The sequence below is a fragment of the Aspergillus sydowii genome (genome assembly GCF_001890705.1).
Source record: "Aspergillus sydowii CBS 593.65 unplaced genomic scaffold ASPSYscaffold_15, whole genome shotgun sequence".
Classification (NCBI taxonomy): domain Eukaryota; kingdom Fungi; phylum Ascomycota; class Eurotiomycetes; order Eurotiales; family Aspergillaceae; genus Aspergillus; species Aspergillus sydowii.
In genome coordinates, this window is record NW_024467873.1 from 102,946 (window position 1) to 117,487 (window position 14,542).

Here is a 14,542-nt window from a genome sequence, read left to right on the forward strand (position 1 = left end):
ATATACCGGTAATATTAAATTTATAGACTGGTCGAGACTGCGCCCCACTTGGATCAGCCCCTTAAAAATCCAGATCTCCGATCAATCTCACCACCGCAACGTTCCCAGTAACTGGCAGGCCGATCTCAAGATGGGGTGGTGCCGCGGCCTGGGAGTGTGCCTTTGCGCATTCTCGCTGCTTATAGTGATGCTGGGCTCATATCTTGCAATGCACATCTCTGACCTAGAGGAAGTGCTGGCGGAACTGAACCAGCCCCCCGAGAAAGAGCCCTTCGACTGGCACGATTATATCTTTGGCGACAAGGACGAGCCGGAGACAAAGTCTCCTCTTGTGCTGGCTTGTCGGTTAGGGGATTTGGATGCTGTGAGGGCAGCCATCGCGTCTGCCGATGAAGACGATATCAACGCAGCCCTGTGCGAGAGCTGCAAGCGAAACAACACCGCTGTCGTCCAGCTCCTGCTCGAACACCCGCACGTGGACGTGAATACCGCGCCAGAGGGGAATACGCCTCTCTTCCTGGCTGCGTTATACAATGAGCCCGAAATCATCCGCCTCCTGCTCAGCCATGGCGCTAATCCGATGGTCAAGTCGAACGGTGGTCACAAGGGTAGCAAGTATAGTTCAGCAAACTTGAGCCCGCTGCATGGACTCGGACGGGGAATACATGGTGACCGTCATCCTGACCGCGACGAAAGGCTGAATCGCGCTGCAGCGATGTTGATAGACGCAGGGGCCGATGTCCACGCCGGTGACACCTGGGGCGACACTCCCCTCCATGCATGCCTTCATAGCCGGGCGCGTTATTTTAAACTGCTTCTAGGCGGCGGTGCAGACCCGAATGCTCAAAACGACAAAGGGGGTACCCCGATGCACTTCTTCGACCTGGGGGAACGGCCGGAGGATCTCGAGGTGCTCATGGCGCATGGTGCAAGGCTGGATATTGTGCGCACCTCGGATGGACTGACTCCCCTGCATTTTCATCTGGCTAGTCTCAAAAATCTATCAGCGTTGCGGCCCTATGTCTCCGACTGGGGCGTGGTTGATGCAAAGGGGAACACGTTGCTGCACCGGGCGGTTGCAAATCATCGCGTCGGCAACAAGGTCGTTTCAGAGTTGTTGGAGTTGGGACTCGATCCTAACCAGAGAAATAACGAGGGATGCCAGGCCATCCATATGATCAGCTGGTTCGATGTCTTGCAAGAGGTCCTGGACATGCTGCTGCCGGCTGGGGCTGACCTCGAAGCCAGGGACTACCAGGGACGCACACTCCTTGCCCGATTGATATATTCGGGTTCTAGCTACAGATATTACGAACTCCTACCAGCTCTGATATCCCTCGGCGCAGACCTGAATACCCAAGATAACGATGGCAACGGCGTCCTGAGCCATACGATTACACGGCGTACCTGGGACTCTGGCCAATTCAACTATCTCCTCTCAATAGGTGCAGATCCTCAAATCACTAACAACAATGGGGACACCCTTTTACACCTCCTGGCCGCCAATTTCGCCACTCTTAGTGGTGATACCAAGCTGGATGCCATGACCAGACTGATGCAACTGGGAGTGTCTCCCACTCAGACAAACCACCAGGGAATGACTCCGCTACATACTATCTGCAGAGAGCCATCTGAGGATCTGTTCACTCCATCTGTCTTTAGTGCAAACGTATCGATTGACCTGCTCCTCGACGCAGGCTTCATAGACGGCTTGAACCAACCCGACCACGACGACACACTCCCAATTCACCTAGCAGCAGCCAAATCCGAAGCCCTAGTGGGAAAGCTCATTGCGCGAGGCGCAGCAACCACTGCTACTACAGATGACGGCCGCAATCTGTTACATATCGCTGCGGCTGCCGGGCAGAGTAACGCTGTTGGGCTCCTGCTGGAAAGCTACACACCCACTGAAAGGCTTTCACTGGTCAACGCACGCTGCAAGAAACGGGGATACACCCCGTTGCATGAGGCATCGCGCTCGGGCCAATCGGAGACCGTCTCCCTATTACTTGAGGCTGGCGCGGATGCCAACGTAGTCGACAATGACGGCCAGCGGCCCATAGTACTTGATGTGCCCCGGTATGAGGGCAGCGAACTCATTGCGCACCTCAAAGTCCGCATGGCCGAAGCGGGCTGGATCTATAGTTGGCAAGATGGCCATTCGTATCTTCTCTTTGCTGCGAAACTACCACTGCCGAGTCTGGAGATCATCAAGGGCGTCGTCGAAGAGCTCGGCGTTGATGTTAACGAGCGATACACCGAGAATACTCAAACCAGACCACCTCGGTGGTTTACCTCCACAGCGCATGCGGCCCGTGAGTACGAACTTGGGGATACGGCTTTGCATTACCTTGCAAAGGGCGGGCATTGGTGGCACAAGGAGGCCACCAAATACCTTCTCCAGCAAGGGGCTGATCCAAATGCCACGAACGATAATGGTAAGACTCCGCTAGCACTTGCAGTGCCGGAACAACTTTATGGCGGCTATCTACAAAAGGATATTACGAGAATACTTCTCGACGGGGGAGCTGACCCTAATATCCCTGCCTCCTGTGGCCATACCCCCCTGGCCCTAGCCGGACGAGATACAGAGCTGGTGAAGCTCCTCCTCGAGCACGGCGCACGACCTTCAAACGACGACCCTGAAGAACTGTTTTCAGCGCTTGAAAGTTACAATCTCGAAGTCGTCAAGCTTCTCCTAGACACAGGACTGGATCCGAACACAATACCATTAACAGAAACGCAGCCTCACTGGCATCTACGCCGTCTCCCAAAACCCGAAGATACCAGTGACAGCCTAACTGTCCGCCCACTCGAGTACATCTCAATGCGAGCCTTCAACGAAGCCCACGCCCGGGATAAAGCTATCGAATTAATAAAATACCTCCTCGCCAACGGCGCAGACCCGCATCTCTCCTCTTCCGCAAACCGCAGTACAATCATGCACTATGTCTTCGCCGACGGAGGCATCATCCAGCCCTATCTAGAACTGGAAGATCTGGACCTCGAACGCCGCGATCCAGACGGACGCACCCTCCTCATCGCAGCCGCAATGTCCGACGTCGGAACAAACGGATACGCGTTCGATGTCCCCTTGCTTTTGCACAATGGCGGGAAGTTGCCACCGGTCCCATACGCCGAGGGAGACCCGACTCGCGCAATGACGCTGTACGAGCGCGGTGCTAACCTCACGGCCACGGATAACATGGGGAACAATGTGGTTCATTTCCTGGTTGAGCATGGCTGTAAGTATGGGAATGGACTGGTTGATGTCCATTGCGAGACGGAGTATCGGAGGACACTGCAGCTGTTCCTGGCTAAGGCGCCGCAGCTGGCGACGCAGAAGAATCAGGCCTGGTTGTGGCGGACGCCGTTGGCGAAGGCAAAGGCTTTGAAGACTGAGTGGGCTGTTGAGGTCTTGACGGCGTTTCTTGAATCTTGATCAGAGTATAACTACCTTCTATAGTCCTTTACCTCTACAAATGCAAGGCATGTCGACAAACCCTTCAAGACAACGGCAAAAGGAACAGTCCAGCGTTGTCATGTACTTGATGAGTTTGTAAAGGAAATAGAAGCGGATTTCACGCGTATCTAAGCCTGTATGAGCTCGGGATAGTGGATTCATGGTGAGATATAACTTTATCATAATCAGCCATCTTGTACCTAAACTGTTTAGCAAGATTCTGTAGTTCGAAGTATATCAAGTACATGGCAAACATTTCCATCTTCTGGTTTTCTTCACCAACTTCCTGTTACCAGCCAGTATCATTTTCCATACAAACAAATACAGACGTTTATTGTCAGTTCTGTATTGTCCGTTTCTAACGACAGTCACATGACGGGCAAATCCAGCGACTGCAGTGCTCCATGCAACGACGGAATCCTGTCGGTACATCTCGCTACCAAGTTATTCTTGGTCTTTTGAATGCCGAGCCGCGATCCGTGCGCGGGACAAGAAAGTCTCCAGCGTCCTGCCGACATAGCCGAGACGCAAATTGCATTCAAGCTCAACCAAGCCCGACTGCCCAGCCATCCGCGGAACGGGCGGGGCGGCCACGCGATGAAGTTACTACTGCGGTGCCAGAGGAGGACCACGTGTGTCCTCAGGTACTGTCCGCATGGATCATGACAGCGGACTGTGGGTCGCTGGACAGTGAATATCATCAAGCAATGGGCCCTGTTACTTGCTTCATCGATAGTTCCACGTCAGAATCGAGCAGTGGACGGGAAACGCACGAGTGTGTTATCTCCGTCTTCACCAATCGTCGCGCGATATGTCTACACGTGTGTGAGCAGGACACTGCTCCAGAATATAAATTGCTCTCTATGACCGGCCGTCAATAGTAACTCTCGTCATCAAAATGAAAGCCTCTGCTGCCTCTGCTCTACTGGTCGCGCTCAGCGCAACCGTCCAGGCCCGGCCGGCGGTTGATACTCGCTACCCCTACACTGGCCCCGACGTCCCCGTGGGCGACTGGGTCGATCCTACGATCAATGGCAATGGCAAGGGCTTCCACCGTCTCGTCCAGCCCCCAGCGGTGAGGCCAGGGTCCGCCCACCCACGGAACAATGTCAACGTGGTGTCGCTGTCCTACATCCCCGATGGCATGCACATCCACTACCAGACCCCCTTTGGGCTTGGGGAGCCACCGTCTGTCCACTGGGGCAAGCACCCTCGCCATCTGAACAGGGTTGCTCGTGGTGTCTCTCACACGTAAGTAATGCGCACCAGTTCCATGGCATGACATTCAATGACAGCCATTAGGTATGACCGCACCCCGTCATGCTCCCAGGTCAAGGCCGTCACCCAGTGCAGCCAATTCTTCCACGAAGTCAGTCTCGACCAGCTCGAATCGGGAACTACATATTACTACCAGATCCCTGCAGCCAATGGCACAACCGAGTCGGAGGTCCTCAGTTTCACGACCGCCCAGAAAGCCGGCGACAAGCAGCCCTTCTCCGTTGCGGTGCTCAACGACATGGGCTACGCAAATGCCCAGGGCACGCATCGAGAGCTGCTGAACGCGATCAACGAGGGAACAGCCTTTGCCTGGCACGGCGGCGACATCAGCTACGCCGACAGCTGGTCTTCTGGCATCTTCGCCTGCTCGGACGACTGGCCACTCTGCTACAACGGGACCAGCTCCAGAATCCCCGGCGGCGTCCCCATTCCGGAGGAGTACAAGGAGCCGCTGCCAGCCGGCGAAATCCCGAATCAGGGTACTCCGCAGGGAGGCGATTCGAGTGTGATATACGAATCAAACTGGGACATTTGGCAGCAGTGGATGAGTAACATCACGAAGCAGATCCCATACATGGTGGCACCGGGTAACCACGAAGCTGCGTGCACCGAGTTCGACGGGCCTGGCAACCCCCTAACTGCGTACCTCAACGACAACATCTCCAACGGCACCGCGCCCGAGACTAACCTGACCTACTACAGCTGCCCCCCCTCGCAGCGCAACTTCACCAGCTACCAGAACCGCTTCCGCATGCCTGGTGCTGAGAGCGGCGGCGTCGGCAACTTCTGGTACTCGTTCGACTACGGGCTCGCGCACTTTATCACGGTGGACGGCGAGACCGACTTCCCCAATAGTCCGCTGTCGCCCTTCGCAAAGGACGTGACTGGGGATGAGAAACTCCCCACCGCGGACGAGACCTTTGTGACCGACAGCGGACCATTCGGCGCCATTGACGGGGGCATCAGGGAAAAACAGTCGTACGAGCAGTACAGATGGCTGGAGAAGGATCTAGTTTCGGTCGACCGCAGCAAGACGCCGTGGGTGTTTGTGATGAACCACCGGCCGATGTACAGCTCGGACCCGTCAGCTTACATGCAGGACGAGCGCGATGCATTCGAGGATCTCCTGCTGCAGTACGGGGTCGACGCTTATCTCACAGGGTACGTTTATCTAACCCAACAAAGAACATGTAAATTAGGTATTAACTGCAGCAGACATATGCACTGGTACGAGCGTCTATGGCCGCTGGCTGCAAACGGCACCATCGACCGCAGCGCCATCATCGACGACAACACCTACGTCGCCAACGGGCGCTCCATGACGCACCTCGTCAACGGCATGGCGGGCAATTTCGAGGGTCATCTCGAGTTCACCCCCGGGGCAGGGCTGACGGAGATCACGGCCGTGCTAGACAAGACGCACTTTGGGTTCAGCAAGCTGACGGTGGTGAGTGAGAGCGAGGCGCGGTGGGAGTTTATTCGCGGTGATGACGGGGTGGTTGGTGATGCTCTGACCCTGGTCAAACCTCGGCAGTTGCATTAATGTATTTCCCGTTCCAGGTTACTATAGCACGAGTAGAAAGTCTTCTTAGGTTATGTTTGCGGCGGCGTGTTTCCTTGACAGAATCATCTCCAACCAGTAAGCCATATTAATACCCCACGAGTCAAGTTGGGGTAGTCTATTCCCAGGTAGGCAGAGATCCGATGCTTGTAGCATTGAATATCACATCCAGTCGCCAATCAGTGTGGACATCGTCGCCTTCGGTCAGAGTCCGAACCAGCCCTCCACAAGTCTTGATCTCGTTCGCCCACCCCATGGAGACACTGACTCGTGGAGTATTTGTCGATTAGCCCATCCCTGACGGAAGTTGTCCGGTTTCCAATGGACTAGATAATCGGCCGGCAATCCCCTCTCCAACTGTCCAGCATGCTGTCGGCTAGAGACCTGTCGCTCGGCTATAAATCATGCCGTCCTTCACTACGACAGGCTGCTGCATCATATTCATTCCCATATACTCTCCAAAATGAGACTTGGTATTTCTAAAGCCGAAGGACTGCGCGATACGCCGCGCGAGGTCTTGAACTGGAAGCTGTTCTGGAGTGCTACAGTGTTTGGTACGACCCCTGCTACTTCCTATAGAGCCCTGCTCATACATTTCTAGGCCTCCTTGGTCTTAGCCGTGGTCTCGATGAAGGCCTCGTTGGCGGCATGACCAGCCTGCAGAGTTTCAAGGACGAGTTCCAGCTCGAAGAAGGATCCGAAGGCCACCAAGCGAACGTCCTCTCCAACATCACCAGCATGGTCCAACTCGGCAGTATCGTCGGATCCTTCCTCGCCTTCTTGACCTGTGACCGACTCGGACGTGTTCGATCTCTGCAATTCCTCAGCCTGCTCTGGCTGGTCGGGTTCATCATCGTCGTCGTCAGCCACGGCAATGTCTCCCAAATCCTGGCTGGCCGGTTCATCGCAGGCCTGGGGATCGGAATGACGGTCGTGGTCGCCCCTACATATCTTGCAGAGATTGCGCCCAAGAGTGTCCGCGGTATGCTCACGAATATCTTCGCTGGCTCGGTGTATCTCGGTGCAACGATTGCCTTCTTCAGCAACTGGCGTGCGTCGGTGAATCTGCCTGATACCTCGCGCTGGCAGTGGGTTGCGCCGCAGTTTGCGCATATTGGGTTTGCTGCGTATGTCACTATACCTGCTTCTGCCTATTTACTATTTTCTATGTGTTAACAAGTGCAGATTCTTCCTCGTCCTCTCCTTCACCGTTCCCGAGACACCACGGTACTACACCATCGCAGGCAAACACGAAGCAGCCGAGAGAGCCCTCGTCAAACTCCGAAACCTCGACAGCAGCCATCCCTACATCCAGGCCGAAATGATCGGGATCCGCGAACAGCTTGAGCGCGAACAGGAAGGCTCCCGTGGTGTCTCGCGCTGGGGCAAAGTCCGCGAGCTCCTCCTCATTCCTGCAAATCGATATCGCCTCATGCTAGGTGTCATGTCGCAGGTTCTAGGCCAGTGGAGCGGCGCATCATCGATCACCATCTACGCCCCCGAGTTCTTCAAATCGCTAGGAAAAACAGGGCAATCGGAGAAGCTGTTCGCGAGTTGTATTCTGGGCATCGTCAAGCTGGTTTCCGCGTACATCTGCGCATTCTTCCTGATTGATTTCATTGGACGACGACGCTCATTATACATCGGGATCACAATCCAGACTATCAGTCTTGCGTACATCGCCATCTTCCTAGGCGTTGTGGGCGAATCGACTCTTGAAGGGGGGCAACTCTCCCCATCCCAGAACCGCAGCGCCGTCGGCGCCATCGCCATGATATACATCTCGGGAATTGGCTGGACAATGGGCTGGAATGCCTTCCAGTACCTGGTCAACGCGGACATCTGGCCGCTGCGGCTGCGTGCACTTGGTAGTTCACTCGTGATGTGTCTGCACTTTGTCAACCAGTTCGGGAACACAAAGGCCGTGCCGGATATGCTTCTGGCCATGCAGAGCTACGGCTTCTTTGTGTTTTGTGCCGCGGTCAGCTTTGCAGGTCTTGTCTGGGTGTGGTTTTTTGTGCCGGAGTTGGCGGGGAGATCGCTCGAGAGTACGGACGAGTTGTTCTCGTTGCCCTGGTGGAAGGTTGGACGCCATGGGAACAGGCTCGCACCGGATTTGGGAGTGCTGGGGACTGGAAGTGGCGAGAAGGGTGAGGATGGTGATGTTGAAACGGCGAGGCAGGTTGAGTATGCACGGGCTTAGGATGTGTGGTGTCGAATTAGCTATTAGGATTATTTCTATGCATGATCTATACTACAGAAAGACATATAATACTCCTCTTTCTGGTCATTTTATCCTAATTCTCCAACTCAGGCTGCCTCGTGTGTATCTCCTTTCGTATATTGTTGTCGGACAGTCCACTCTCTGTTGGTATGGTGCCGCTAGGATGGCATGTCTTTGGTCTCGTCCATCGAGTCTGAGACACATAATCGTGATGATCATGGGTACATATAGTGGATAATCCCATATTGTGTGCACCGAGCGTCGTTGACATAGTTGGAGTGGCGTCTTGCGTGTTTCTGCGATGTTGCAGTCGGTCCAGAGAATATGTCGGGGCGATGGAATGGCTGTATAACTGATAGCAGAGCTTCTGACAGACCGATAATGGTATCATTGGTATCATCCAGTCAAGCATATTGGGATGGACTTTTTGAGGACATTCACGCGGCGCAAGGCGGTTCTGTGTCATGCCCCGGTTCCAAGATATCATTTCGAGAATGACATCGTATACCAGTGCATTCCGACTGCGCACACCATAAGAAGAACCTAGAAGAAAACCTTCATCCGGCCAGGCATGAGATCATCCCCATTAAACCCAGTAAGACACCTCCCCCTCGCCCAAGTCCTAAGCGCGTCCTGCACGAACCCAATATCCCCCGACACGCTGGCAACAATCCCCAATGTCCTGCCCCTCGGCCAGCAAACCTGCATAGCGACATCCGACGGGAGAGCCCTGCGCCTCATGAACTCGATGAACTGGCTAATCACCGGCCCAGTCGAAGTCTTCACGATATCACGCCCGAGATACAGACCAACAATAGACTGTTTCGACCTCGCAAATACTACCGTCTCTTCTTCCGCGCTGGAATCAGACATACTCTCACTCAGGAGATGCAGATACTGCTGTAATTTGCGCGCAGCTTTCCGGATCTGAACTGTTGATATTCCCCCGCGGCCCTCGAGACCTCTCCACCAGCCGATCTCGAGGCCCACATCCACCGTAATTGTGGCAATATCGTAGTCGGAACTACTCACCCTGATAATGTCATTTGTATCAGCAGCACAGGCGCGGATGAACCTGTTCCGCGGGCCGATGCGGGCGTCAAGCGGAGCGTCGAAGAGAACTGGGCTGTCGCAGTGGCGCAGGTCGTCGAGGGTTAACCCGAGGGTCCATGAGGAGCTGTGCGGGCCGGAGACCAGACACGATACTGGGCAATATATCCCGTCGAATCCGTGTTCTTCTATCGAAGGGTAATTGTCGTATTGTGGGTGTTTGGTATGGGATCTGGCGAGGACGGGCTGGGAGAGACTTAGGGCTAGCAAGCCCGCGAGGCTGGGGACGTAGCTTTTCATTTGGTATCTTGTCTCAATGTACTCGGTGTGAAAAAATAATAGATACTGACATCGCTAGAGTCTTAGAAATTTGGTATCCTATATAATTGCCAGTATCCCCTGCTCGAAAATTGTGGCTTATACTTCGGGCCGATATACGGTACACCTGGCTTACACCCCCACCAGTTTAGTAAATGATAGTGGTCCCATACCAACGTCCTTGAAAAGCTTTTCTCCTGTCAAGGTTGCAAAGGATGGCAACAGAGCCCGTTGTGTGTCGAATCCGCCCCTGCTTTGGGCCCTTTGGACCATAATTATCATATCATATCCATTATTCCCGATATTCTGGGTCAGCCTGCGATTCCCGGCGGCTGTTAGCTCTAGAAACATTAAAGCACACATGAACTACTGTAGGATTATTTTAGCCCCCGAATCCCAACTGGGTCCTGGAGGATCTGCGCACATCCTCATTAACCTCAGAGGCCCAGGCCACCCAGACTCGCATGAAGCAGAGTCTGATAATTGATATCCACTCCCAACGCAGGAACGCCTTGACGCGGCTTATGCCCCATGTAGCCAAGGGGATGAGGCTGTTTCATGCCCGGATCTGAATACGGAGTTGGGATCAACGCTGAAGCGGTGTTCTTGTATTAACCGGAATGAACGTGCTTATCTCTATAGACATCCGAAAAAATCAATAGCTTCCATAAGCACAATTCCTATGTAAACAAAACAATTCTAAACCAACAGACTGATATAGGAGAGGATGGTGGAATTTGCCACGCGGCTGACACTCCACTAGCTGATAACCTCACTATAGTCTTTGCGTCTTATATGCCTTATCCTGTATAATAAATACGTCCCTCATATGGCCGCAGCGTCTCGGAGGCTGCAGAATAGTTGCTCACCAGCAGCTGCAACCCAGCTGCTACGTCTCTCTGATAGAAAGTCTGCTCAGTCCGTGTGAAATTGAGCACTACAAGAGCCTGGTGCTCGCCCCTCGACTTCACAAAGCTGAAGACCTCCTGGTTGTCATAGTCAACCATTTCAAACGCTCCATGGGTAAATAACTCCCGATATTCCCTACGCAGACGCAGCAGCATCTTCCAAAACGAGAGCACACTGTCCGGATCCCCGTCCTGCTTCTTCACATTGATCTCGCGATACAGATCGTGCGTCCTCATCCACGGCTTTCCTACAGTAAACCCAGCCTCAGCCGTATCATCCCACTGCATAGGGAGCCTCGCATGGTCGCGCGCCAGAACACGCAGACCCTCCATAATGCGTTCTGGACGATCAGGGCTCACACCGGCAGCAGCCTGCCTCTGCGCCTCACGATAGTATCCCAGCCCCTCGATATCCTTATACTCGTCAATCGACCAGTCCCTCGGCGCATTAACCATGCCAATCTCCTGCCCCTGATACAAGAACAGCGTCCCCGTCATAGCAACCATCATTATCGCAAGCATCTTAGCCGACCGCTCCCTGAACTCCGGCGCATCAGACGCAAACCGCGACACCGCGCGCCCATTATCATGGTTCTCGCAAAAGGCCGTCGTCCAGCCATCCGAGCCCTCAATGAAAGACTGCCACTTGGCCACGATGGATTTCAGCTCCGTCAGCTTCCACGGCTGTAGGATGTACTTGTCTTCCAGGCTCTCGCCCATCCCGATATGGCCTATGTCCAGGTGGAACACCATACTCAGCTGTTTCGCCGACGCACCGACGTAGCGCAGGACATGCCCTGGGTCTGGTGTATTCGCCAGCTCGCCAACCGTCACGACATCGCCATACGGTGCGAGGACGTCATCGTACATCTCGCGTAGAAACTCGTGGATTCGAGGGCCGTTGCACCACATCTCGATCGCTGGCTGGATGTAGCTATTCGGGTCTGTGATGGGCGCGTCCCGGAAATCGGTGCGCTTGCTGTACTTGTTGACAGTGTCGACTCGGAATCCGTCGACGCCCTTTTCCAGCCAGAACCGGATTGCACTGTTGTAGATGGCTTTGCGGGTTTCGGGGTTGTCCCAGTTGAGATCGGGTTGGGATTTGGCGTATAGATGGAGGTAGTACTCCTGTGTGTGCTCGTCCCATGTCCCTGGAGCGATACCGTCAGTTTATTCTAGCAATTATGCAACGCGTTATCAAGGAACAGACAGGTACTCCCAGCGAAATATCCCCGGTAGTTCGTTGGAGGTAGACGGTTCCCATTACCGTCGTAGCGAGGTGCTCGCCAGAAGTACCAGTCGCGCTTGGGATTGTCTTTGCTGCTGCGACTTTCCTTGAACCATTTGTGCTCGTCGCTGGTGTGGTTAATCACCAGGTCTAGGATGATTCTCATTCCGTGCTCGTGGCAGGCTGTAATGAGGTTCTCGACATCTGCAACAGTGCCATATGCCGGCAGGACACTCTCATAATCGGAGACATCGTAGCCCATATCGTGCATGGGCGAGTCGTACATCGGAGAGAGCCAGAGGACGTCTATACCTAACGAGTGCAGGTATGGCACTTTCTCAATGACACCTGGGATATCGCCCCAGCCATCGCCATTGGAGTCTTTAAAAGACGCCGGGTAGACCTGGTAGACCGTGGCCTCTTTCCACCAGTTGTTGGTACCTGTCGGGACGGACATGGTGCAGTTCTTTTCTCGCTATGGGAAATGAATCACAGTTAATGGACTTCTTATATGTGAGACCCCGCACAAGCTGGTGTGAAGCAGGATGGATTGGCCTGTTGCCCCGACTATCCCCCGACATGGCGCCGGTGGCCAACCCGCATGGATCAATGCGTCTTGCAGTGCGGGGATGATCTTCATAACGCTCTTGTGTATATAATGTTTGATCCCCATTGAGATGTTGCTACCAGACCCGTGAGTCCAATCTCATCGAAACCATGGACGAGCACAAACAGGCCCTGGCCGACGGCAAACATGCTGCCCAGCAAGAGCAGACCATGACGCTCTGGCAGGGCCTCCGTCTGTATCCCAAAGCCGTCGCATGGTCTGTTCTGCTGTCTTCAACTCTCATCATGGAGGGCTACGACCTCGCCCTGCTGGGAACGCTCTACGCATCACCGGCCTTCAACCAGAAATACGGCGTCCAAACCACCGACGACGACTGGAATATCCCTGCATCCTGGCAATCCGGTCTCTCAAACGGCGCGCGCGTCGGCGAAGTCATCGGCCTGATCCTCAGCGGTCTTGTCTCTGAACGCCTGGGCTATCGCTGGACAATGATCAGCGCCCTCCTCGCCATGAACGCCGTCATCTTCCTCTTCTTCTTCGCCGTCGACGTCCGCATGCTCCTCTCTGCTGAAATCCTCGCCGGTATCCCCTGGGGCGTCTTCCAGACCCTGCCAGCCGCATATGCCGCCGAAGTCTGCCCCGTCGTGCTACGCCCATACTTGACCACCTACATCAACATGTGCTGGGTGATGGGCCAGTTCATCGCCGCCGGCGTCAACCGCGCCTCCTTCGCACGCGAAGACCAATGGTCCTACCGTATCCCTTTCGCCGTGCAATGGGCATGGCCCCTCCCACTCGCTGTGGGGATCTTCTTCGCCCCCGAATCCCCCTGGTGGCACGTCCGACGTGACGATATCGCGAGTGCCAAACGCGCCCTGCAGCGTCTAACCCTAACTTCCTCCTCCCCATCATCCAGAGACGACACCACCAACCAAGACGAACCATTCGACCTCGACGCCACAATCGCCATGATCGCACACACCAACGAGCTCGAAAAGTCACTCACAGCCGGGACATCATACACCGACTGCTTCCAGCGCGCAGGCGGCAATCTGCGGCGCACCGAGATCGTCTGCGGCGCGTGGATCGTCCAGACCCTCTGCGGGCAGAACCTCATGGGCTACTTCGCCTATTTCTGCGTCCAGGCAGGCTTACCAGAGGTGCACTCCTTCAATCTCTCGCTCGGACAATACGCACTAGGCATCCTAGGCACAATCGGCTCATGGTTCCTCATGGCCAAGCTCGGCCGACGAAGTATCCATCTCCTGGGTCTGTGCTGCCTTTTCACACTGCTCGTGATAACAGGGAGTTTGTCCTTCGCGTCTCCATCCAATACCGCGGCGAAATGGGCCATCGGCGCCATGTTAATTCTATTCACGTTCGTCTACGACACGACTCTTGGCCCTGTAACATATGCGCTGGTCTCTGAACTGTCATCGACGCGCCTGCGGTCCAAGACAATCAATCTCGCGCGCGCGGGTTACAATATCAGCAATATTGCGGTGAATGTGCTCACGAATTACCAGTTGAATGATGACGGTGAGACTGGCTGGGGCTGGGGCGAGCGAAGTGCGTATTTCTGGGCGGGCTCTTGTGCGGTGTCTCTCGTTTGGGCGTTTTGGAGGGTGCCTGAGCCCAGGGGGAGGACGTTTGCCGAGTTGGATGTGCTTTTTGAGAGGGGGGTTTCGGCGAGGAGGTTTGGGGGTGTTGTTGTTGATCCGTTTGGGGATGGGATGGTGGTTGGAGAGAGGAGGGGAGAGGGTGGTAATGGGTGAAGCATACAGCAAGATACTGGGTCTAGTGATTGTGTATACATGCAATGAAATTGAAGAAAGGTTCGTGGAAAACCACTATTATTTGTTAGTTCTATTGAATCTGTCTATTTGTATGCACCGCACAATCCACCTTTTCCTGGTTATCACGTTCAACCATGTTATATCCTGC

The 14,542-nt window shown here is 54.5% G+C and overlaps 7 protein-coding genes across 7 annotated transcripts; 5 read left to right on the plus strand and 2 right to left on the minus strand.

Moving 5' to 3' along the window:
• Positions 1 to 310: 310 nt before the first annotated feature.
• On the plus strand, positions 311 to 3,427 carry ASPSYDRAFT_97287 (uncharacterized protein; the record flags this gene model as incomplete). The annotated part of the gene is made up of 1 exon (XM_040853232.1): positions 311 to 3,427. A coding segment is annotated over one exon (3,117 nt), but the record flags the coding sequence as incomplete, so codon positions are not given.
• A 330-nt stretch (positions 3,428 to 3,757) lies between these two features.
• Positions 3,758 to 4,548, plus strand: ASPSYDRAFT_500589 (uncharacterized protein). Its single transcript, XM_040847994.1, has one exon. It carries the CDS (start codon positions 3,868 to 3,870, stop codon positions 4,342 to 4,344), a length of 477 nt encoding a protein of 158 aa, XP_040697496.1. The 5' UTR covers positions 3,758 to 3,867; the 3' UTR covers positions 4,345 to 4,548.
• Positions 3,916 to 6,357, plus strand: ASPSYDRAFT_50467 (purple acid phosphatase family protein). The gene is made up of 3 exons (XM_040848083.1): positions 3,916 to 4,714; positions 4,766 to 5,902; positions 5,957 to 6,357. Exons 1-3 carry the CDS (start codon positions 4,362 to 4,364, stop codon positions 6,282 to 6,284), a joined length of 1,818 nt encoding a protein of 605 aa, XP_040697497.1. The 5' UTR covers positions 3,916 to 4,361; the 3' UTR covers positions 6,285 to 6,357.
• Positions 6,358 to 6,765: 408 nt separating this feature from the next.
• On the plus strand, positions 6,766 to 8,505 carry ASPSYDRAFT_35936 (uncharacterized protein; the record flags this gene model as incomplete). The annotated part of the gene is made up of 3 exons (XM_040845379.1): positions 6,766 to 6,856; positions 6,904 to 7,429; positions 7,488 to 8,505. The coding sequence occupies 3 exons, from the start codon at positions 6,766 to 6,768 to the stop codon at positions 8,503 to 8,505; spliced, it is 1,635 nt and encodes a 544-aa protein (XP_040697498.1).
• A 564-nt stretch (positions 8,506 to 9,069) lies between these two features.
• ASPSYDRAFT_94195 (uncharacterized protein) lies at positions 9,070 to 9,876 on the minus strand (the record flags this gene model as incomplete). The annotated part of the gene is made up of 1 exon (XM_040852944.1): positions 9,070 to 9,876. One exon carries the CDS (start codon positions 9,874 to 9,876, stop codon positions 9,070 to 9,072), a length of 807 nt encoding a protein of 268 aa, XP_040697499.1.
• An 818-nt stretch (positions 9,877 to 10,694) lies between these two features.
• Positions 10,695 to 12,487, minus strand: ASPSYDRAFT_161489 (alpha-glucosidase; the record flags this gene model as incomplete). Its single annotated transcript, XM_040842995.1, has 2 exons — positions 10,695 to 11,953; positions 12,013 to 12,487. The coding sequence occupies 2 exons, from the start codon at positions 12,485 to 12,487 to the stop codon at positions 10,695 to 10,697; spliced, it is 1,734 nt and encodes a 577-aa protein (XP_040697500.1).
• Positions 12,488 to 12,747: 260 nt separating this feature from the next.
• On the plus strand, positions 12,748 to 14,373 carry ASPSYDRAFT_35939 (putative MFS maltose permease; the record flags this gene model as incomplete). The annotated part of the gene is made up of 1 exon (XM_040845380.1): positions 12,748 to 14,373. One exon carries the CDS (start codon positions 12,748 to 12,750, stop codon positions 14,371 to 14,373), a length of 1,626 nt encoding a protein of 541 aa, XP_040697501.1.
• Positions 14,374 to 14,542: the final 169 nt, after the last annotated feature.